This window comes from Musca autumnalis, unplaced genomic scaffold, assembly GCF_047663935.1.
Source record: "Musca autumnalis isolate F117 unplaced genomic scaffold, ASM4766393v1 scaffold_3, whole genome shotgun sequence".
NCBI lineage: Eukaryota > Metazoa > Arthropoda > Insecta > Diptera > Muscidae > Musca > Musca autumnalis.
In genome coordinates this window covers 210,814,871-210,837,279 of record NW_027411866.1, presented here as the reverse complement: position 1 = coordinate 210,837,279, position 22,409 = coordinate 210,814,871, and the positions used below count along the sequence as shown (strand labels likewise).

The following is a 22,409-nucleotide window of genomic DNA, read 5'->3' as shown; positions in this document are numbered from 1 at the left end:
AACTCTCGAAGGGATCAATCGATTCGGTTCAAATTTTGGGTATCGAAATATTTTGTCCAGATTCGATTTAAGTTCGAAGATGGGCCATATAGGTCCACTCCTTCAGGTACCTCCCCCACAAATGTTCAAAAATTGTCGCAAAACTTGTGCGCACGATATCTCTCGTAGGGAATAACCGATTTGGTTCATACTTTGCACATCGTGTAATTTCTACCAAACTTAGATGAGGTTCCAATATGGACTCAATCGGTCCACTCCTTCGGGTACCTCCCACACAAAATTTCGGAAAAGTTCAGTTTAGGACCTGGTCTCGAATCGCTTTGATTTTTGTTTACGCAAGTTGTATTCGCTGTCCTCTATACGACGCTGTAAGTTTCATTAGGGGCAAGTCCATACCTCCTGAGAAAATGGGGCTGAAAGTTACAAAAAACCCTATGACACCGTGTTAGTGGTTGGAGCGCAAGATAACTCTGGAACGAATCTGCCGATTCGGTCCAAAATTTGGCTTTCGTAATATTTTGTCCAAACTTAGTTCAAGTTCAACGATGGATTATATCGGTCCACTCCTTCCGGTACCTCCCCCGCAAAAGTTCGAAAATTTTCGGAAAATTTGTGCGTACGATAACCCTTGAAGAGAGTAACTGATTTGGTCCATACTTTGCCCATCGTAAAATGTGTACCAGACTTAGATAATGTTTCAATATAGACTCAATCGGTCCACTGCTTCGGGTACCTCCCACACAAAATTTCGGAAAAGTTCAGTTTAGGGCCATCTCTCGAATCGCTCTGATTTTTGTTTTAGCAACTTGTATTCAGTGCCCTCCATACGACGGTACAAGTTTTTTCAGGGCAAGTCTATACTTCCTGAGAAAGTAGCCTGAAAGTTGCAAAAAACCCCTATGACACCATGTGAGGTGGTTGGAGCGCAAGATAAATCTCGAACGGATCTGCCGATTCGGTTCAAAATTTGGCCTTATTAATATTTGGTCCAAACATAGTTTATGTTTGAAGATAAGCCATATCGGTCCACTTCTTAAGGTACCTTCCTTACAAAAGTTCAAAAATGTTCGGAAAATTTGTTCATACGGTAACTCTTGAAGGGAGTGGCCGAATTGGTCCATACTTTACACATCCTAATATATCTATTAGATTTAGATCAGGTTCAAATATGGATTATATTTGTCCACTCTATCCGGTACCTCCCGCACAAAATTTCGGATAAGTTCACTTTAAGACCTGCTATCGAATCACTTTGATTTTTATTAAAGCAACTTGCATTCGCTGCCTCAATTGGGATGGTAAACATTTTTTCAGAGGCAAGTCCACACTTCTTGAGCAAACATCCCGAAAAACCCCCTATGGCACCATATGTAGTGGCTGGAGATCCACTTCCATAATGGTCAATGTAGATCCATTCCTTTTAGTATCTCCTCCGCAAAACGTTTGATCTCTAATCCTAAGGAAAATTTTTGTCGTTTCAAATGCCCAACATTTTTTTGGAAATATTTTTTTCAATATATACAGGCTGAGGGTATATCTCTGTCGGCAAAGCCGACGGATACTTTTTTACTTGTTTTATTCCTCACAATGTCTGGATGCTGCTATAATTTTTGTATACATATATATTTTTTGTAAGTATAAGCGCTTTTGTTTCAAAAATATGTTTGTAAATAAGTGAAATTATTTAACAAATTGTATTTTTCGCGAATCCATTGAAGCTTTTCGATTTTTTTTTGCATCATCGCAAAGGTTGCGAATTCAGTTAACGATAATAGGATATAACTGCTTACTATATTAAGCCGCGATTTTTTTAGAATTTTTTCTAATTAGCATAATTAAAACGGTCATATCTTTTGCGCGCAACGATCAAAGTTGGTAACGAAAACAGATTTGGAATGACGATTTTTTTCTTCATCTATGTACCAAAAATCAATTTTTTTTGATTTTTTTGAAATGGAAAAGACGATTTTAGACATTTTTGCTGATATACGATTTTTGAAAAAAACAAAGGGGTAGGAAATCGAATCAAAACAATGTTTGTTTTTTGGGTCACTCTAAAATAACATGCATAAGCAAACGATATAGAATATTTGCTTTTGGGGATATACACAGAACCACGTTCAGAGTTGATTTGTGTATGTCCGTACGTCCGTTCGCAACGTACAGGTCCCATTTATTGTACGATTCAACTGAAAATTGGGGAATATCAATAGGAAGAACGCTATGGCTTTTACTGTAAATCGGTTCAGATTTGGATATAGCTCCCATATATATATTCGAACGATTTCACGTATTTGCTGCACCAATCACGCTATATATGTATGTCCGATTTCGATGAAATTTGAAATGTGTGACTGAATTCGGTATAGAAATAAATGTGTTAAATTATATCGAAATCGGTGCAGATTTGGATACAGCTGCCATATATACATATTTTCGGCCAATTTCCCGCATTTGCTGCACTAACTACGCTATATATGTCCGATTTCGATGAAATTTGGAATGTGTGAATGAATTCTAGAAATAAATGTGCAAATTCACATCGAAATCGGCTCAGATTTGCATATAGCTCCTATATATATATATTCGGCCGATTTTACGTATTTGCTGCACCAATCACGATATATATTTCCGATTCTGATAAAATTCGGAATGCTTTGCCAATTCGTCTAGAAATAAATGTGCCATTTTATATCGATATCGGTTCTGATTTTCGGGCGATTTCACGTATTTGCTGCACCGATTTCAATGAAATTTGGAACGTGTGACTGAATTCGTTCTATGAATTCGTTCGTTCGAAATCAGTTCAGATTTGGATATAGCTCTCATATATACTTTCGGCAGATTTGAGGTATTTGAAGTACCAAATTCCTTATAGCTGTCTAATATTGATACATTTTGGAATGTGTGAAGGAATTTGCTCTGGATATAGCTCTTATATACATATATTTTACATAGTCACAGTGGTGTAGGGTATCATATAGTCGGCGCCGCCTGACTTTGATCCTTTCCTTACTGTTTATTTTTATAATACTGTTTTTTTCTAAGGCAGTTTGCGGTGCCCACTGTAGCTTGAAAGCGAATAAACCGATCGGCATATATTTTTTGGGATCATTTGAAACATTATAATCTTATCCTTAAGCGGAACGGAATTAAAAAACATAGGGGGTTATCATGAATGAAATTTCCCCGTGAGTTTTGTTTTTCCGCAGTTGCAACTTAAGGGAGAAAGTGAAAAAATTCACGGGGAATTGCCGTTCATGATAACCCCAATACATTTAAAAAAATGGCCAACTGTCAAAGATAACATTTTGATTTTAACAAATAAATGGACAGTTTTTCCGCTATTAATCCGTCAAAAATGACTCTCGAGCTACAGTGGACACCGCTTTCAAAAATGCCATTTCGAGAAAACAGCATATAAAACTTCGGGTCCCCCCGAAATGGTTTGGTCGAACAAAATTTTAAAGCTACTGTAACAAATTATTAATTTTTTTTTCTTTCTCATATTTTTTTTTTTTAATTTGGAGATTTCAAAAGAAAACTTATATTTTTCTGAAGTTTCTGTTTTAGAGGAACTTCCAATGAAATCTGAATTGCTTCTTTAGATGATATCATTCCACTATCAAATACGAATTCCGTATTGAATGTTTGTTATGTCATATTCGAGCTATATAGCGTTCTCGAGGCATTACACTCCTCCTGTATCCAAAAAATACGAGTTCAGTATTTTGGGAATGGAAGTGCATGAAAAACTGTATATTAGACAAAATGTATGAAGTGTTATTCGTGGACTATATCTTGAAAGTCAATTAGAAATTTGTTTCACTGCTACATTATGTTATTCTATTTTTGACAAATTTTGTCTAAACTGCAGGAGGAAATAATGAAGAAAAATGAATTTTTGCGCGTCAAAATTGTTAAAATCTGCTATATGTAGCACACCTACTAGAATAGCTTCTGTAACGAGATTATATGGGGTTTTCTGAGAAAAATCGGACACTTTTTCAAAAATTGTTTTTTGATTTCCTTTATTTTTTGCTGTGGTGATGCTGCTCATCAGCAATACATTTAAGTACATCCTCAGATTTTTTTTTGATAAAATATTATTGTGGATCAAAACTTCACGGCGAATCAAATGAGACTAAAATCGTACAAATTCGTATTATAGTTTCAATGTTACAGCCAAAATATATGTTGGTCAAAAAAATAATTTTTTGTTTGAAAAATATTTTTCACATGCATTATGTAGTAGAAAATATTGGAAAAATCTATAGAAATACTTCCTTCACTTTGCTTAAATCTCCCAATAAAAAAGACGGATTTTGCTTTATAGACATTCATATTAAAGCTTTCCCATTGGGTAAGATAATTGGGTTGCTGACGATATATCTCAAAGCTTCTGAAATGGAGATAGAGGTCAAATAACCCATTTTAATTTATATGCATTTTAAAATACGTGTAAATCGACAAAATTTCAGAAAACACTATAAATCTTGCTTCAAAATGTCAGCATCATTTAATGGTAGAAGCAGATCACATTTTGTAAAGAAATACATTAGTGAGATGATCCTTATTTAGTTGGCTTCTACATTTACTTTGACAGGAATATCGTGAAATGTGTGGTTTAATCATAAATCGAGAGAAATCAAAAAAATACACGTTGGCTTCAACCCATTTAATTTGTATATTTATATATATATATTTAATTTGTATAATATACAATCACAAGTCGCGTGTTCTAAAAGGGTAAACCTTGGCTTCAGCTATGTTAAATTTTCAAAAATATTCTTGGTCAGGATAAAATTCTAGACATGTCCGTCTGTCTGTTTGTCTATTGTAATCACTCTAGCGTCCGCAAAAATTGAGCTAGTGAACTGGAATTTTGCAGCCGTGCATCTTTATTTCATAGGCAGGTAAAATTTGAAGATGGGCTATATCGGTCCATGTTTAGGTATAATAATATAATAATAATTGTTCCACAAACATCCCATAAGGGACAAGGGAGACTTCTCTCATATCAATGAGTGCACCCCGATTCATATTAGCTCAATGATATGGGATCTACAGTTTATCGCCGAGTCCGAAAGGCGTGTCTAAGACACCACTATTGTAGAGAAGTTTTACATGACTGAAATACTCAGGAGGAAATGTCGCCAACATTACTGAGGGGTATTTTGCAACCGTTGAAAAGTGCTTTGATGCTGCCTGGCCGGGGAATCGAACGTACGACCTTATGTGTGCAAGGCGGGTGTGCATAACATTGCACCACGGTGGCACCCAGATGTTTAGGTATAGCCCATATAACGGTACCTCCCGATTTTCGGTAATTTGAGGGTTTTAGCTAAAATGTTTAACATAACTAGCCCTAATTTCGCATTTAAGGTTCTTAAAGGTCCCAACACTACTCCACTAAAAACTATCAAAAAAGGTTCATGTTTTGGTATAGCCCCTATATAACGGTACCTCATGATTTTCGGTATTTTTGGGGGTTTTAGCTACATTTTTAAACCGAACTGTAAGTTGACATTTAAGGTTCTTAGGAGTCATAACACAACTCCACCAAAAACTGTCAACATAGGTCCAAGTTTAGGTATTTTTTTATTTTGAGGGTTTTAGCTACATTTGTTGACTGAATTACCCTTAACTTGACATGAACCTTAAGTATCACATTAAAGCTAGTTAGTTTAAAAATTGTACAAAAAAATTCTCAAAATACCGAAAATCGGGAAGTACCGTTATATGGTGGCTATACCTAAACGTGGACCTATGTTGAAAATGTTGTATGGAGAAGTTTCGTGACTGCAGTGAACATAAGAATTAACCGAAAGCCGGGAGGTACCATGTTTAGGTGTAGCACCCATATAACGATACCTCCCGATTTTCGGTATTTTACAATATCTTTACAATACATATATTGCTCTATGAATATTGTTGGATGAATCGTGTAGATGAACAGACGGATGGACACACATATCCAGATCGACTCAGCTCGTCGAGATATTCATTTTGGTATGAGTTATTTTTTGGGCAAAACCAACTTATAATACCGTCCCCACATAGTGGTATAGGGTATAACAAAGGCAAATCTCGTCAAACAAAAATATGTAGCACTTTACAAAACACTGATACTATCCGTGTTAATGTATGCTTCCGAAACATGGTATGTGTGTTTGAGAGAAAAATTCTTCGAACGATCTACGAGCCAATATGCGTTGACGGTGAATATCGACGTTGTATGAACTATGATCTGTATCGGGATTCAACGATTGCGTTGGGTAGAACATAAGAATGAGACCACTTAATGGACTTTTAAAGATAGAAGAACTCCTCGAAGTTTTTATAGATAGAAGAAGGTTATTTATATATAATGGCCGTCTAGAATCTGTAAAAGGCTTCATTTTCTATTCCAAAGTTTATTTCATTACCAAAAGTTAACTTATTTTTTACATGTTTCTATCCTATCTATTACATTCCGGTCACAAGAGTGTTAATATGTAAATTAGATGTACATATAATTGTCACAATAACCCATAAAATATGACTTTCTATTGTCCAACTAATAAATAAAAATAACTAAAAAATAGTCATAGCCAGCCATTAAGGCACAACAATAGACAACAAATTCAAAAATAAGTAACAAGAATTTATTTGAGCGTTGACGATGATCGCGTATCGTGTGTCGTGTGAGTACAGACCAATTCACAAATGTACACTTACCCAATAGAATCTCTACGGTGGCCTCACTCATATAATCGTGACAATCGAACGTTTTACCACCCTCCGACTGAAGTTTACGGACCACATTGCGTGAATTTTCATTGAATAGATCAATGAAACTTTTCAGAACATTCAAATGGAATGTGGGTGCAATCAACTTGCGGTGCGAACGCCATTTGTGACCTGCGATTAAATTAGAATAAAATTTCAATTAGTCCGATGCAATGACAATAGAGATAGCGGAGAAGTGCTTGGATGTATTTTTAATGTTTTGTATTGTTATTAAATTAGAAATAGGAGAAATTTATTAATAGAGAGAAAAGTGTGTGTGTGTGAGAGAGAGAGGAAACAGGAATAATTTATTTTAACTCACCTGTGCTAATCAAGAGACCATCACCAAGCCATGGCTTAAAGAATTTATATTCGGATGCCTTGTCAATGTACACCTGACTACTCAGCAGTATTTCAACATCTTTTGGATCATAGATGAATACCAGCAGTTTCGGACCAATCCACATTTTACACACATACGGAAATTCAGCACTTTTCCGAATTACCGTGCTGAAAACAGCTGTAAGAAAATATAGAAAAATTAGCTATAGATTTATCATTAGCATCAGCGATATAACGGAAATTTGACAATGTACTGTCGGAATCCAAAAGTACGACCTGTATGGTTAAGATGGACATACCGACATTTATTTCGTGTTTTAAAAACATTTGGACAAAACCGCATAGTGTTGGGAAGACACGAAGAAAAAAGGGCATTAGCAGCGTGACACAGCAATTCAATTTCATTGCAATTGTCAATTAATTATATGAAAACGTAAATGAAAAAGCCGTAAGCTTAAAGGTATTTCAATAACACAAGTCGTTTCTTGTAGGTGTTATTATTTATTTATTCAAAAGCTTAAAGGTCCTCAAACAGAGAGTTTATATGGCACGTGAATTAAAAATATGGTAAATTGTAAATGGTTTATATACCAGCATTCGGCATTCCCCTACTCGCGGGTAAGCAAAGATAGTTTCTCTCCACTCACACAATTCGACATTGAAAACCCATATACTCACCAGTGTGACCAGATTTAAAAAAGTGTTGCAGCTAAATCGGCATTAAAATAATGCTAAAAAATGCTAAAATAAATATTAAAATGCTAAAAAATAATGCTAAATTTAAAAACGTTATTTTTTAATAAAATATACCCTCCACCATAGTATAGTGGGTATATTAAGTTTGTTTTTCCGTTTGTAGCGCATTGAAATAATTATTTGCGACCCTATATTCATAATAAGAGTAAAATTCTTAATCGATCTATCCACATCCACAAAAATTGAGATAGGACATTGAATTTTTGGAAAGATTCGTCTTTTGTTTGCAGGCAGGTCAAGTTCGAAGGTGGACTATATCATTCCATATTTTGATACAGCCCCTATAAAACGGTACCGGCCGAGTTCACGTATAATGCTGTTTTTGGCTACATTTTCAGCCTGAACGGGCATGATTTGGTATTTAAGGTTCCAAAAACCTTCTCCACCAAAAGTTGTGGACACAGAGTCCACGTTTTTTAATATTTTTTTAACTACATCTTCAGACCGATTTAGTTATAGTTTCGTATTTAGTATTCCTTGTGGTAAAAAACCTATCTACCAAAAAATGCGGATATAGGTTCATGTTTTTGGAATAGCCCCATATAACGGAACCAACCGATTTCGGGTATCCTTTATGTTTTTAGCTACATTTTTAGAATTTAGGGTTGTCAAAAAACGTCTCCATTAAAAATTGGGGGCATAGGTCAATGTTTTGGAATAGGCCCCATAAAAAGGTATCGACTGATTTAAATTATTTTTGGGTGTCATTTTGGTTCAAAGTGGTTAAGCAACTTCTTCAACATAAATCATTGTCACATGCCCATTTTTGGGCACCATCGGGTTTAGTTTGTATTTTACATTTTCGGGCAAAATTGCATGTCATTTGGTATTTAAAGTTCGCAGTAGGTAAGAACTTCCCCATCGAAAATTTAGTACATATTCCCATGTTGTGCTAGAGCCCCCATATATTTCATGTAGTTTCAAGTTTTTAGAAGACTGAATTATTAGTATTTGGGGATGCCAGTGGTCAAAAAACTTTTCCACCTAAAATAGTGACATTGGTACTTTCGTAACAAGAAGAAAAACTAACTATTCCATATCAGTTCTGAAAATTTCATGGTGGAGGGTATAACAAGTTCGACACGGAAAACTTAACGTTTTTTACTTGTTTTATTGTATTTGCTTATTCACATTTCCATTCCTTTAAACCAGAGCAAAGACGAAAAACTACGTTGGTTTGAGCTGTTAAAAGAGCTGTTCTATTCAATTCAACCAACATTTATCAGATTTTTTATAAAAAGTACTAAAATATCTCTGATTTCGTGGATAGAATAATGCTAAATTAATATTGAAAAATGCTAAATGCTAAATAGAAATTTTGCGGCTAAATACAAAAAAATAATGCTAAATTTAGCTGCGAAAATGCTAAAATGGCCACACTGATACTCACACAATGACAATAGTGTTTGCTCAATGTTTTGTTCCCAGCAAACCAAATGTCGGATGTCCGACATATCGAAACAATTTCGGAAGCAAAATCGTTCAGATTTCGTATCGATTTCTATACGATTTTTCGTAGGGGAATTCGTTCAGATTTAGTTCCGATTTAGGAGAAAATGTCGGAAGTAAATTTCCCTTCGAATTTGCTAATGTTTTTCTTCCGATTTCGTTACGAATTCGGATCGATATGTCGGAAACAAATTTCCCTTCGCACAACAACCACCTTTTGTATATATCTAACAAGCAACATTTTAGTTTGTTGTCGAAAAACAAAATGGTTGGTTATAAAATTCGCATATACATTTTTTAAATATTTTAAATATAAATGCAACATATAATAATTGAAGCTAGTGCTGATAGACTCAACATATTCGTACACAAAGTTTACATTGCTCTACTATAATTACAAAATGATAACAGCAGTGAAAATCATTAGATATCTTTGAAATTATAATCTTCCAATAAAAAACATAACAAAGAAAATTTATCAATAAAAAAGAGGCATCAGAGAAAAAATTTTTTCCTTCGATAATCGTAAGAAATTATTCCAAAATTGTTCAGAAATCTTTACGAAAGTTCGGAAGGTACCTCCGATTTTCATACGACATTATTCCGAAATCGTTCAGAAATCTGTACGAAAATTCGGAGGAAGAAATTCGAATTCCGAATTTCCCAAGGATTTTCTTCCGATTTCGTTGCGAATTCTGACCGAAATCGATCCGATTTCGCTCCGACATTTCGTTCCGAAATTATGTCAACCACTTCATACAACTTTCGTTAAGATATCGTTACGATTTCGGATCAGATATCGGACGTAACGTCCGAAATTTGTTCCGATTTCGTTACGATATCGGTACGATTGGTTTGCTGGGTTGTTGTATGCCGAACCATGTTTTATGTCCTACCCCACCATGTAGGGTGAGTGGGGTGGTATTGGTCTAAAAGTTCCCAGCAAAAATACTCATTACAAATTGGCCTACTTTCTCATTATTTTAACATGGGCATGTCATAGGGAGTAAGTACTTACTTTTTGGCAACTAAAAAGTAGATAAATAAGTAGTTACTCCCTGGTTACTTCAAGTCGTAACTACTTATTTAAGTACTTATTTATTTACTTTTAAGTGCCAAAAAATAAGTACTTACTCCCTATGACATGCCCGTGTTAAAATAATGAGAAAGTAGGCCAATTTGTAATGAGTATTTTTGCTGGGTTTGTGATACATCGTAATAATGGTCGAAGACCTATACTTAAATATACCAAAACTGAATGTCTCATCGAGCTGAGTCAATCTGGTTATGTGTTTCCGTCTGTCCATCTAAACCTTGTACTCACGCTACAGGTCGCAATTTTGATGGGACCGTTAAGAACTTTTGGAGGTTGATGGGGGTCCCAGCCTATTGTTTTTGGTGATGATCGGATCAGATTCAGGGGTCGGAAAGGGCAAACATCTTCTGTGGAGAAAAAGTTTAGGTTTTATTCTTATATCTCCAATTCTAGTAGTAGTATTCCAAAAGCCTACCAATGGATAAAGAGAATATCACCTTTAAAATGATGCGAAGCTGGTTGACGTAGGTGGTCAAACAACGGAGATTTTACAATATTCCGTAATACATCCAATTTTATATACCATACACCACACTGGGGTAAAGGGTATTATGCCTTTGTGCATTTGTATGTAACATGCAAAAGGAAACGAGGTAGACCCATAGTTCCATTTAGGGATATAAATAGAATCACTTTCTGGGTTGATTTATGCATGTCAGTCCGTCTGTCCATGTATTTTTGTAATCAAAGTACAGGTCGCATTTATTGTCCGATTTTTTGCCAAAGGACGAACGCTATTTATTTTGATAAGAATCGGTTCAGATATGGATATAGCTCCCATATATATTTTCTAGTGTTGGGCAATCTCGTTCATTGATCGAATTGAACTTTTTCATTCCGTTCACGAAAAGGATACGGGTCGTTCATTTTGTTCATTGGATCATTTTCGTTCAATATTTCCCAGCAAACAAAAATCTTACTAAATAATGGGTTTTTATAGTACTTTTTGGTAGTCATAACTACTTACAAAACTCCCTACTAACCAATTATTTTAACACGGCCATGTCGCACTTAATTACTAGTTATTCTATGACCACTAGAAGTTGAAAAATAAGCTAAAAAATTCTACTTTTAGAACAGCTGAGTTGGAATATGTTCTTAATTTCAACACATTTCATACTTTTATTTTATTTCACTCTGCTGGATTTGATCATGCGAAATTCTGATTTGTAACCACGCGTACGAACATTAGGGGTTGTTTAAACCGTTACATTTGCACCACCATCTGTTTTTTATTTATTTTTTTAACAAAAAACATAAAACTCACGTGCCAACGGTGAGCGTTGAACACATAACCCTAGGATTTGTAATCGGACACACACGATCTGTGTCATCGTACTCATAACTTAGTAAGAAGTTATATAAGTAGTTATTTTTGTTTACATTACTTTGTAATGGGTACATTTCAGAGCGAGATAATACAAATCGCTGATGTTCAAGACATTGTTGCTTACAAAATTAGCAGCAGACATAAAATCACCACTATTAGTTTTACACATAAGCTGTGTTAGCGCAAGCAACACTTGATCTGCCTCTGAGTGGGTTTTGATTCCGTTCGTTCGTTTCACGGATTCGTTTCCTTCACATCACCCGATTTGAGGTATTTGGTACACCAATCACGCTATGTATTTCCAATTTTGATAACATTTGGAATTTACACTAGAAAAATTTCGTGGCGGTGTAGTCTATAGTCGAATATGATCCTTTCCTCACTGCTTTTTCTTTATTTGAATTGTAATGACGAATATCCCAGCTTTGGTGGGACGCATTTCAACAAAAGTGCCAATATTAAAGTAGGCATTCAGAGCTTTAAATTGATCCCAATTGCGTTACCAAAAGTGGTTAAATACTAGAGATATAGAAAAAGACGCTCAAGTATCCTAATTTCCCATTTGTGGAATTTTATTTCCATGTCGGATATCTCCGTTTCTTTTCGACAATTTCTAAGGTGGACGCTGATAATGAAAACGGATCGTCTGAGCTTAAAATCAATAACAAATGTGCTGGATGTGATGCTCAAATATCAGAGTTATTATTTGGTGTATTAAAACATGTAAATTTTTACCATGTAGATTGACGACAGTAGTCAAATATAAAATTAAAAAGTAAGAAGGGGCTATAGTCGGAGGTGGGCCGACCATGTGATACCCTACACCACTACATCTGGACACTAGTTTTCCACAGATTATATGATTATGACATATTTTAGCCGTCGGGTCATACATAATTAACTTGATATACCAGAGATATAGCAAATACATACACCATCATTACTGGAAACGTAAGACCTTTTATAATGGACTATTTTATAATGTACAGACGGACTGTTTTGGCCACATATACCGACATGTTTTATTAAAAAATTAAAATTTGTATTAAAAATTTCAAAATACCCAGAAGTAGCTTTCAGTGATTTTTACCGACCATTGAAAAAACGACCAATATTTCGAGCCATTATTTGACCGTTGACTAAGTTTAGTGCAAAAACTTCAAATCACCATACACCATTGTAATCTATCATGATTTGAAAAATTCTCTTTCAGTTCGATAACAATCTGCAAATTTTTAGCTTCGAGAGAGTAAAATTGGTTGAGAGACGTTACTGAGAACTTGCTGAGTACTTGCAAGTACTTTTCACTTGCGATGTTATCGTACAGACCTAATGTGTACTGCACTTTAGTGGGTTAGACAGTAATTATCTTACCTCTACATTGCACTATGGTTTCAAATCGATTTTTCGTGGCCAAAAGTTTTTTTTATGAACAAAGTACATATTTTTGTATTAAAATATATTTGTTTTTGTGTTTTATTTTTAGATAAGATAACACTGTGCAACATTTTTAAGGTGATCTTGTGCAAACAATTCGAACTGAGGATTTTTTGAAAGTACAGACCCAAACGACAAGAAACCCTAGCTGGGTTTTGTTGTGTCAGATCCAGCTCGGGTTTTATGGCCCCATCTAAACATGGTTAAATATTGAGTTTTTAAAGAAATTTGGGGCTATATCTCTGAAACTAATGCGAATCTTCTTCTGGCCTCTGAAGCAATTTTGTAGATAAGGGCACCCAGCAAAATGTTCGATGCCAAAGATGACATTCAATCATGGGTGCAAGTGATCTAGCATGTCATCTTTTTAGCATCTTCATCGATGAATTTTATATGAGCGTGGACCCCAAAAGATGACGTTCTTTTCTGGATCCTAAGCATGTCATTTTAACCAATGCGTTGACATGTCATTTCCACCAATGCTTTGGCATGTCATTTCCATCAATGATTTGACATGTCATTTTCACCAATGCTTTGACACGTCATTTTCACCCATGCTTTGACATGTCATTTTAACCAATGCGTTGACATGTCATTTTAACCAATGCTTTGGCATGTCATTTTCACCAACCCCTTGGCATGAAATTTTCATGTCTTGTTTGGAAAATGGAAATGCTGTATTGAAATATGGTTTTCATGAAAAACAAAACTCTTTATTAATTCAAACGAATTCATGAAATAACTACAATTAATTTATCAGTTTAGTTTTTCAAAAGTTTACATCCAAAATTGCAATGTAATCACCACCGCTGCAACGCAAAAGATTACTTCCTCCGTTCTCCGCAACTGATATTCTTTCATCTTACAAAAGGTTTTTTCAATTATCTTCCCATCACCAGTTCAGATTTCAACATGGACTCCAAATGCACTCCTTTAAGTATTTTTATTTCGTAAATTAATTTTATTTTATAATTTTGTTATTTTATAACAACATTTTGGTAATTTATACTCTTTTGTTTAGTGACGGAAATATGTAGGGATCTACAACCCGGCTTGCTTTAGGGATCTCTAAGAACAAAATGTAACGAACGGGGAGGAGAGACTTTTTATGGAAAATACCATTTATGCTTAATTAATTTATTTTTAATTGTTTCTTTCCAAAAGTAGTTTCTTCTTTATTTTCAGATTCTTGTTCCTTTTCGTTTCGGACTTTCTTTTCAAATTCCAAGAAGCGAGATTTGATTGATTTCATTCTATGTCAGATTTAGAATAGACAAGGGAACTTTTAAAATAGCAATGTGTGCAGTACAATTCTATTTTTAGCTCGATGGTTGGGACTTCATACTATAATACCAATTGTTTAGAAGTTTTAGTTGTTTGATATGCAGGAAATGTAAGACAACATCACGACGACAGTTCTAACAACTTTGGTCTGTTCCAGAAACTGCAAGAATCTACTTATTTTTACTACGATTACAATTTTTCGTTTATGTTATCGGAAAAAAATAGTAAAAATTAGTAGATTTTTGCAGTACTGGAACATACCAAAATGAAAATAAACAGGTGTGTAAATAAAAACACAAACATCATCTCTATTGGATCGATGGAATGGGTACAAATGCTGATGAAAAGATCGGATCTTTCACGACTTCCTTTGCATTGGTTCAAATCCTAATGAAAAGATCGGATCTTTCACGACTTCCTTTGAACCAATGCAAAAGATGACATGAAATCACGTCATCGCAAAGAACCCCTTCCGTCAAATTTTGCTGGGCAAGAATAACATATTTGGAGAAATAATGAACTCGTAAAACTACATTTATTGCCTCAAATTTCAAAATATATGCAAAAATACCACAATTTTTATACATTTCGCACCGTATCTCAAAAACCGTTTATTTTTTCTGAATATTTTCTTTTGGAAACATATTCCCTGGAATGTAATACACAACTCTTCAGAACATGTCATTGTTGTAAAATGCCTCTATCCCGTTTTTTTTCAGTACATTTTTCAACGACGATTTAATAAAACTGTCAATAATGTAGTGAAATCCGAAATGCGAGAATAAACTGTTGGTGTGAACTGTGTTTGAAATACGTGTTATAAAAGATATGATGCAAAATACCGCTGAAACAACATGAAGTAAGCATTTTAGAGTTTCAGAATGTTCTAAAGAATTGTTGAGAACTTTATTTGGAAGATTGTTGCAAAAGGTTATTTGGTTCAACTCCCAATAGTTTAGCCGATACTGACCAGAATTTCAGCAATTATGTAAATTTTTTTATATTTTATTGATTTTGATGCCTTAGATGTAGTTTTTCTTATGTGGTTTCTTCAAAAGATAACTTCTACTAGTTTAGGTCTACAATATTGCTTAAGACAGCAAAGCCAAATTCCTATTCGTGCCTGAGATAAAGGTCTGATAAATGCAAAAAAGTGGTGATTTAGCCCGGTTTAGATGAGGCCATAAAATCCGAATTGGATCTGACAGGACAAAACCCAACTAGGGTTTTTGTAGTCTAAATATGTACTTTCAAAAAAGCAATACTAGAAGTTGTTTGCATTTTCAGTGTTGCATAGTGTTATCTGTCATTTTAAACCTCTTTACGCTGTTACTTCGGTGTTCGCGGAATTATTAAGAGGGTTTCTTTGGTGAACAAAATTATTAGAAAGCCTTGCTTTATCGACTGAAAGAAAATTCGGCGTTAACATCTCAAAAATTCGCGAAAATAAAATGACTGTTCTATCCTGATTACCAAAAATAAATGTCTATTTTTATGGTATTATCGGTGTAGTACAACTGCTCGCGAGTTGCAATACCCCATACCTCAGTTTCAACAATAAAAAATTTTCTACAAAAAGACCGATATACTAGCCTGTAACTCTGTTATCTGGGTGACGTACGGGATTGGAGATACCACGGAACGGTCCTGACTGGCTTTAACATGGCAAAGTCCAAGGTTTATCTTGGTCTCTCTCTCTCTCATCTCAAGTGGACACTGACCTCACCGTGGTGTCACCTGGGGTAACTGCCTTTAATATCCGTTAAAGGTAGTGAGATAAAATGTGCAGCGCGTTCACCCATAAGAATGTTAAAAACTTGGGTAACCCTCCCCTAGATAAAAACAGCCTACTATGAAAAACAAAAGAAATGAAAAACAAATCCCTCTAAAGTTGACGACCTCCGCAAAAGTTTTATGAACCATGATCTGCAAATCTGCACCTGGAATGTTCGCTCTCTTTATAGAGAATGTGCAGTTTACGCATTGGCAGATGAACTTGAAAAGTACAAGGCCGACATTACTGCCATACAGGAAATACGATGGAACGGGAAACGCGTCACAACAACACCTAAAGGTGACGCACTGTATTACAGCTGCCATGAAACAAAACATGAGTTTGGTTGCGGATTTGTAGTTGGTCGGAGGTTAAAACACCTGGTCTCCAGTTTCACACCAGTGAATGAAAGCTTCGCTGCAATTCGAATAAAAGAAAATTCGTCAACATCAGATATATTTGCGCTCATGCACCCACTGAAGCCAAGGACGAACAGACCAAAGATATATTTTATGAACGCTTAGAAGAAACATATGATCGTTGTCCTGCCCATGACATTAAAATTATTCTAGGCGATTTCAATGCCGCAATTGGAAAGGAAAATATCTTTGGCACAACAGTCGGAAAATTCAGTCCCCACAATGAAACATCTGACAATGGTATGAGGCTGATAGACTTCGCAGCGGCTGCTAACTACCATGGCAGCACCAGATTTAAACATCTAGACATCCATAAGGGCACCTGGCTGTCTCCAGATCAGAAAACAAGAAATCAAATTGATCACGTTGTGCGTTCGTTCCGAGGAGCAAACATAGACTCGGGCCACTACCTTGTTGCAGCAAAGGTACGCACCCGGTTAAACGTAACAAACAAAGTACGAACAGACACACCAGGAAAGTTAGACAGCGCTAAGCTGCAATCACAACAGATAGCCACAACATATTCCACTCAACTATCCCAATTGATTAATCAAAGCACTCCTCATCCCGATAACACACCATTGCGCTGGTGCATTGCATTGCCCACTCTATGCAAACAGCCGCAAAATCCTTACTTGGATACCACCAGCACGACCAGCAGTGTCGTGCTACTACCGAAAAGAAATGCGGCATGCGCACGAGAGAGCTATCGGGAGAAAAGGAGAGAGGAAAAACGTCTTTTCCGCAGGAAAAAGAGAGAGATGGAACTGATACAGATAGTGTGCTGAGGATATGGAAAGAGCTTTTTTCCAAATTGTTAGTATCCAATAGTAGCGAAGTCGACGAAGATACCACAGATCCAATCCCAGAAGATGGTATTCAATGTATACCACCCGGCCAAGATGAGGTAAAGACAGCAATAAACCGGTTGAAAAATAATAAGGCAGCAGGAGTTGATGGCCTACAAGCCGAGCTGTTTTAAACCGGATACGAACCGGACGATACGCTGATAAGGTGTATGCATCAGCTAGTTAGCTCCATCTGACAGGGAGAACGAGTACCCGACGCTTGGAAGCTGATCATCCTGTGTCCCGTCCATAAGAAAGGAAATAATACTTTATGCTCCAACGATAGGGACATAAGTCTTCTCCATATCGTCTACAAGGTAGTGTCAGGGATATTGTGCGAATGACTAAAGTCCATGGTCAGTGAAATTTGACCTTACCAATGCCTTACCCTGCGGCAAATCCTGGAGGAGATCCAAGAGATGCAGATCGACACCTACCACCTTTTTGTGGATTATAAATCAGCCTTCGACAGCCCGCTACCTTCAAAGGTATTCCAAGCCATGCCTGAATTTGGTATCCCCGCAATGCTCATTCGGCTTTGTAAAATGACTCCAACTGACACAAGATCTTCAGTTAAAATAGGAAAGAACCTCTCCGAAGAGTTTTGTACCAAAAGAGGTTTCAGGCAAGGAGACAGACTTTCCTGTGATCTTTTCAACATCCTGCTGGTAAATGTTATACGAGAGCCAGGCGTCAAAAAATTGCACAATCTACACCAATAGTCACATGTTACTGATGGGACGATCAGTAAAATAAGTAACTGATACCTTTATGAAGGTAGAAGGAGAATCTGCTAAACTGGGTCTGGCGGTAAACGGCGAGTAGAGCAAGCTGATGGTGTCGACGCGCAATGCGTCCATTGAGATCGGACCAACTGTTGAAGTTGGTTCCTATAATTTTGAGGCAGTAAAAGACTTCGTATACGTCGGCATCGCCGTAAACACAACAAACGACATCAGTTGTGAAATAAAAAGAAGAATTGTATTGGCCAACAGATGCTACTTTGACTTAATAAGTAAGCACTTTAAAACCAAAGCCACAACTCGTCAAACAAAAATAACGCTTTACAAAACACTGATACTACCCGTGCTGATGTATGGTTCCGATATCATAAGAATGAGCGATGATGAACCCGCTAAAAAGGCGTATAAATTCGCAGGCCAAAGAATAGATGGCGCAAACAAGTGGGTGAAGAGATGATAAGGCGCGGTATTCCAGAAAGCGAAGTACTAAACAGAGAGAATTGGAGATGTCCGTCCGTCTGTCTGTCTGGCTGGTGCGCACGATAACTCTCGAATGGATCAACCGGTTCGGTCCAATATTTGGCTTTCGTAATATTTTGCCAAAAACTTAGTTTAAGTTCGAAGATGGGCTATATCGGTTCACTCCTTCCGGTACCTCCCCCACAAAAGTTCGAAAATTTTCGGAACAATTGTGCGCACGATAACTCTTGAAAGGAGTGACCGATGTAATCCATACTATGCACATCCTAATATATCCACCAGATATAGATCAGGTTCGAATATGGACTATATTTGTCTACTCCTTCCGGTACCTCTCACACAAAATTTCGGATACGTTCACTTTAAGGCCTACTCTCGAATCACTTTGATTTTTGTAGAAGCGATTTGCATTCGCTGCCTGCATTACGACGGTAAAAGTGTTTTCAGTGGCAAGTCCATATTTCTTGGGAAAACAGTCCGAAAGGTCTAAAAAACCCCTATGTCACCATATGTGGCGATCGGAGAACACGATAACTCTCGAACTGTTCAACCGATTTGGTCCAACATTTGGTCTTCGTCATATTAAATCCAAACTTAGTTTCATGGGCAATACCGGTTCACAACTTTCGGTACTTCTCCCAAATATTTAAAAACAAGTAAGAACAGACTATAGTCGGACGGGGCCGACCATGTGATACCCTATACCACTATCCCTGTGCACTAGCTTTCCGGGCTAGCTGTTATAAGATGTGCATTAGAAATTTTACCAATTTTCACACAAAAGTTTTGATCAATTTAACCCGCTAAATATTATCCGATCATACCGTTGACTTGCACGCTACTTCTTCATCTCAAACCAAAACTACGTTTAAAATTTCGCGCCGATCGGACTATTATTGCGACCTACAGAGCGGCTACAAAATCGAGCAAAAATTTTGTTTTTGGTCCATTTCATCCCTTTAACATTTCACGATCATCGCCAAAAACTAATCAGTTCTATTCTGGTCCAAACCCGACCTCCATACTAAATTTCGTGACAATCGGTCCATAATTGCGGCCTCTAGCTTGATTACAATTTTTAATGGACGGACAGACGGACGGACGGACGGACACACATCGCTAAATCGCTTTATCTCGTCGAGATATGAAGTTTGGTATACCACATGAGGGGTCTACGACGAATATTTCGCGGCGTTACATGAATTTTTGGGAAAACAAACTTATTATACCCTTTTCCACATTGTGGTATAGGGTATAAATATTACTAAATTCCTAGGACGATATCACTTGAATGGGGCAACCAATTTGGTCCAAACTTTGGGATCTCCTAATATTTTGTCAAAATTTAGTTTGACTTCTAAAATGGCCCATATCGGTCCTCCCTAAGGGTACCTCCCCCACAAAAGTTCAACATTTGTGTCTTAGTGCAGTTAATTCCTTATCCACATTTTTGTCGGCAAGTTTAAATGTCCAAAAAGGGCCACACAATTCTGAAGAGAACTTAAATACATTCGATCTGTCCGTAGGTGAAAGTTTCACTTCAGATTGGCTGAGGGTATGCATATATCTGTGGGCAACGCCGACTGACACTGTTTTTACTTGTTTTTTTTTTTATATATTTACTAAACAAAGATATCGAATTTTGATGCAAAAAACAGATGTTGTCACACTGTGCAGCAGTAAAAACTCGAAAATTGCATGCATTTTTAAGATCGGAAAACATGCAATTTTGAATGTATTTTTCATGTTATCTGGACGAGGATCACAATAAAATCGAAGTTTACGAAGCTTATTTTAAATTAGGAGCAAATAGATGAAAACAAGTTGTTTTCGTTCTCCTGCAACTATTAAATGGCCGTATTGATGGAAATCACACATTTATTGCACTTGTATTCAAATTTATAAACATATTTTTAAGCACTAGAGCTATTTACATTGATTCACCAGGGTCCTACTTTTTACTAATTAGTTTGAAATCGATATCTCCTTCTTTATTTTCTTTTTATATTTTATTTTGTATTTTTTAAACCTTTTTATACATTTTTTTTTTGATTTTTTTTTAAATTTCAAATTAATAGACCAGCCCATTTTTAAAAGTTCGCATTTCGTATCTTTGAAATAGTTTTGATTTGAATTTTAATACGATGTTCTTCTTATGTGATTTTAAATCAAATTATCCGTGAAAATTATAGTGGTTCAAAAGCATACACTTTACACATATTAACCTTTGCTTTGGATAATTATATTCTTAAAATTTTTGTATATTTTTTGCACATATCCTTGAATATTTTCAACATATTTTGTTACATCTTTAAACATATTTTCAAAATCATACACAAACACCAAATAAATCGTGAACGACACATACATGATGCTGGTCCAACGACATCAAATAAATGTCCCACAATGGGTAATCCTTTGGGTCCTGGTAATTTATCAGCCAGTTCGTAAAGATGACGGCGGGATAAACGCCAATAGGTAAACCATAGCGTTAGCAGCGGCAACAGCAAAAAACAAAAGACGCTTGCGGGTGATATTAGTTGGGGATCTTTTAATACTTCCAGAGTCATTTTGTGTTTTTATGTGTGTGACACAATGGCCTCGAGAACCGTTTCCGTTTTTGTCAGTTTCTTTTTTATTTTTTTCTTTTTAAATTAGTTTTTAACTTTGAAACGAAACGAAGAGAAAAAACTGGAAAGGAAACGTAATTTGTCTCTGTTTGTCCACTTATTTAGTTTAGGTTTAAGACAGACTTTAGTTCATTCATTGAAGCAAACAATTAAGTAAAATTTATAAACCGAACAGACACATTTTTTGTGCTTAGTTTTAAATGTTTTGTGTGTTTTTTGTTCACTTTTGTTTGTTATGCGGATGGATGGAATAATAGCGGGATATCTTGATTTTCGTTTCGTTTCGAATTTGACTCCCGCAACCGTCCGTGTTTAGTTAGAAAAGCGCGTCCGCGTATAACTGTGAATTGTGCCACAAAGTGTTGCTTACTTTTATAGCTTGTGGTTGGCCTAAGTTATCTAGTCCCGGGTTCGTCTTGTTTTCTGGTTACTTTCTGTATGATATTCCCTCCATACATTTACTCTTACAAAATATGCCACACAGGCACACCGCCGTAACACATTCGTGTGGCAATCGGGTTTAAGACGCATTGCACTATGGGGTTGAGCAATATTTATTTATTTATTTATTTATTTAAATTTAAATATTAACTATTAAATATTAAATATTAAATATTAAATATTAAATATTAAATATTAAATATTAAATATTAAATATTAAATATTAAATATTAAATATTAAATATTAAATATTAAATATTAAATATTAAATATTAAATATTAAATATTAAATATTAAATATTAAATATTAAATATTAAATATTAAATATTAAATATTAAATATTAAATATTAAATATTAAATATTAAATATTAAATATTAAATATTAAATATTAAATATTAAATATTAAATATTAAATATTAAATATTAAATATTAAATATTAAATATTAAATATTAAATATTAAATATTAAATATTAAATATTAAATATTAAATATTAAATATTAAATATTAAATATTAAATATTAAATATTAAATATTAAATATTAAATATTAAATATTAAATATTAAATATTAAATATTAAATATTAAATATTAAATATTAAATAT

At 35.3% G+C, this 22,409-nt stretch overlaps 1 protein-coding gene across 1 annotated transcript in view; it reads right to left on the bottom strand.

Annotated features, from left to right (window-relative positions):
• Cyp4g15 (Cytochrome P450 4g15) overlaps nucleotides 1–21,799 on the bottom strand; it is a 47,381-nt gene extending 25,582 nt beyond the window's left edge. Inside the window, exons 1-3 of the mRNA XM_073976479.1 lie at nucleotides 21,098–21,799; nucleotides 7,094–7,291; nucleotides 6,721–6,903 (exon numbers count right to left, since the gene is read on the bottom strand). Coding sequence (XP_073832580.1) covers nucleotides 6,721–6,903; nucleotides 7,094–7,291; nucleotides 21,098–21,299 — 583 coding nt within the window. The 5' untranslated portion in view covers nucleotides 21,300–21,799. The remainder of the gene's footprint in view (nucleotides 1–6,720; nucleotides 6,904–7,093; nucleotides 7,292–21,097) is intronic.
• Between the last annotated feature and the right edge of the window lie 610 nt (nucleotides 21,800–22,409).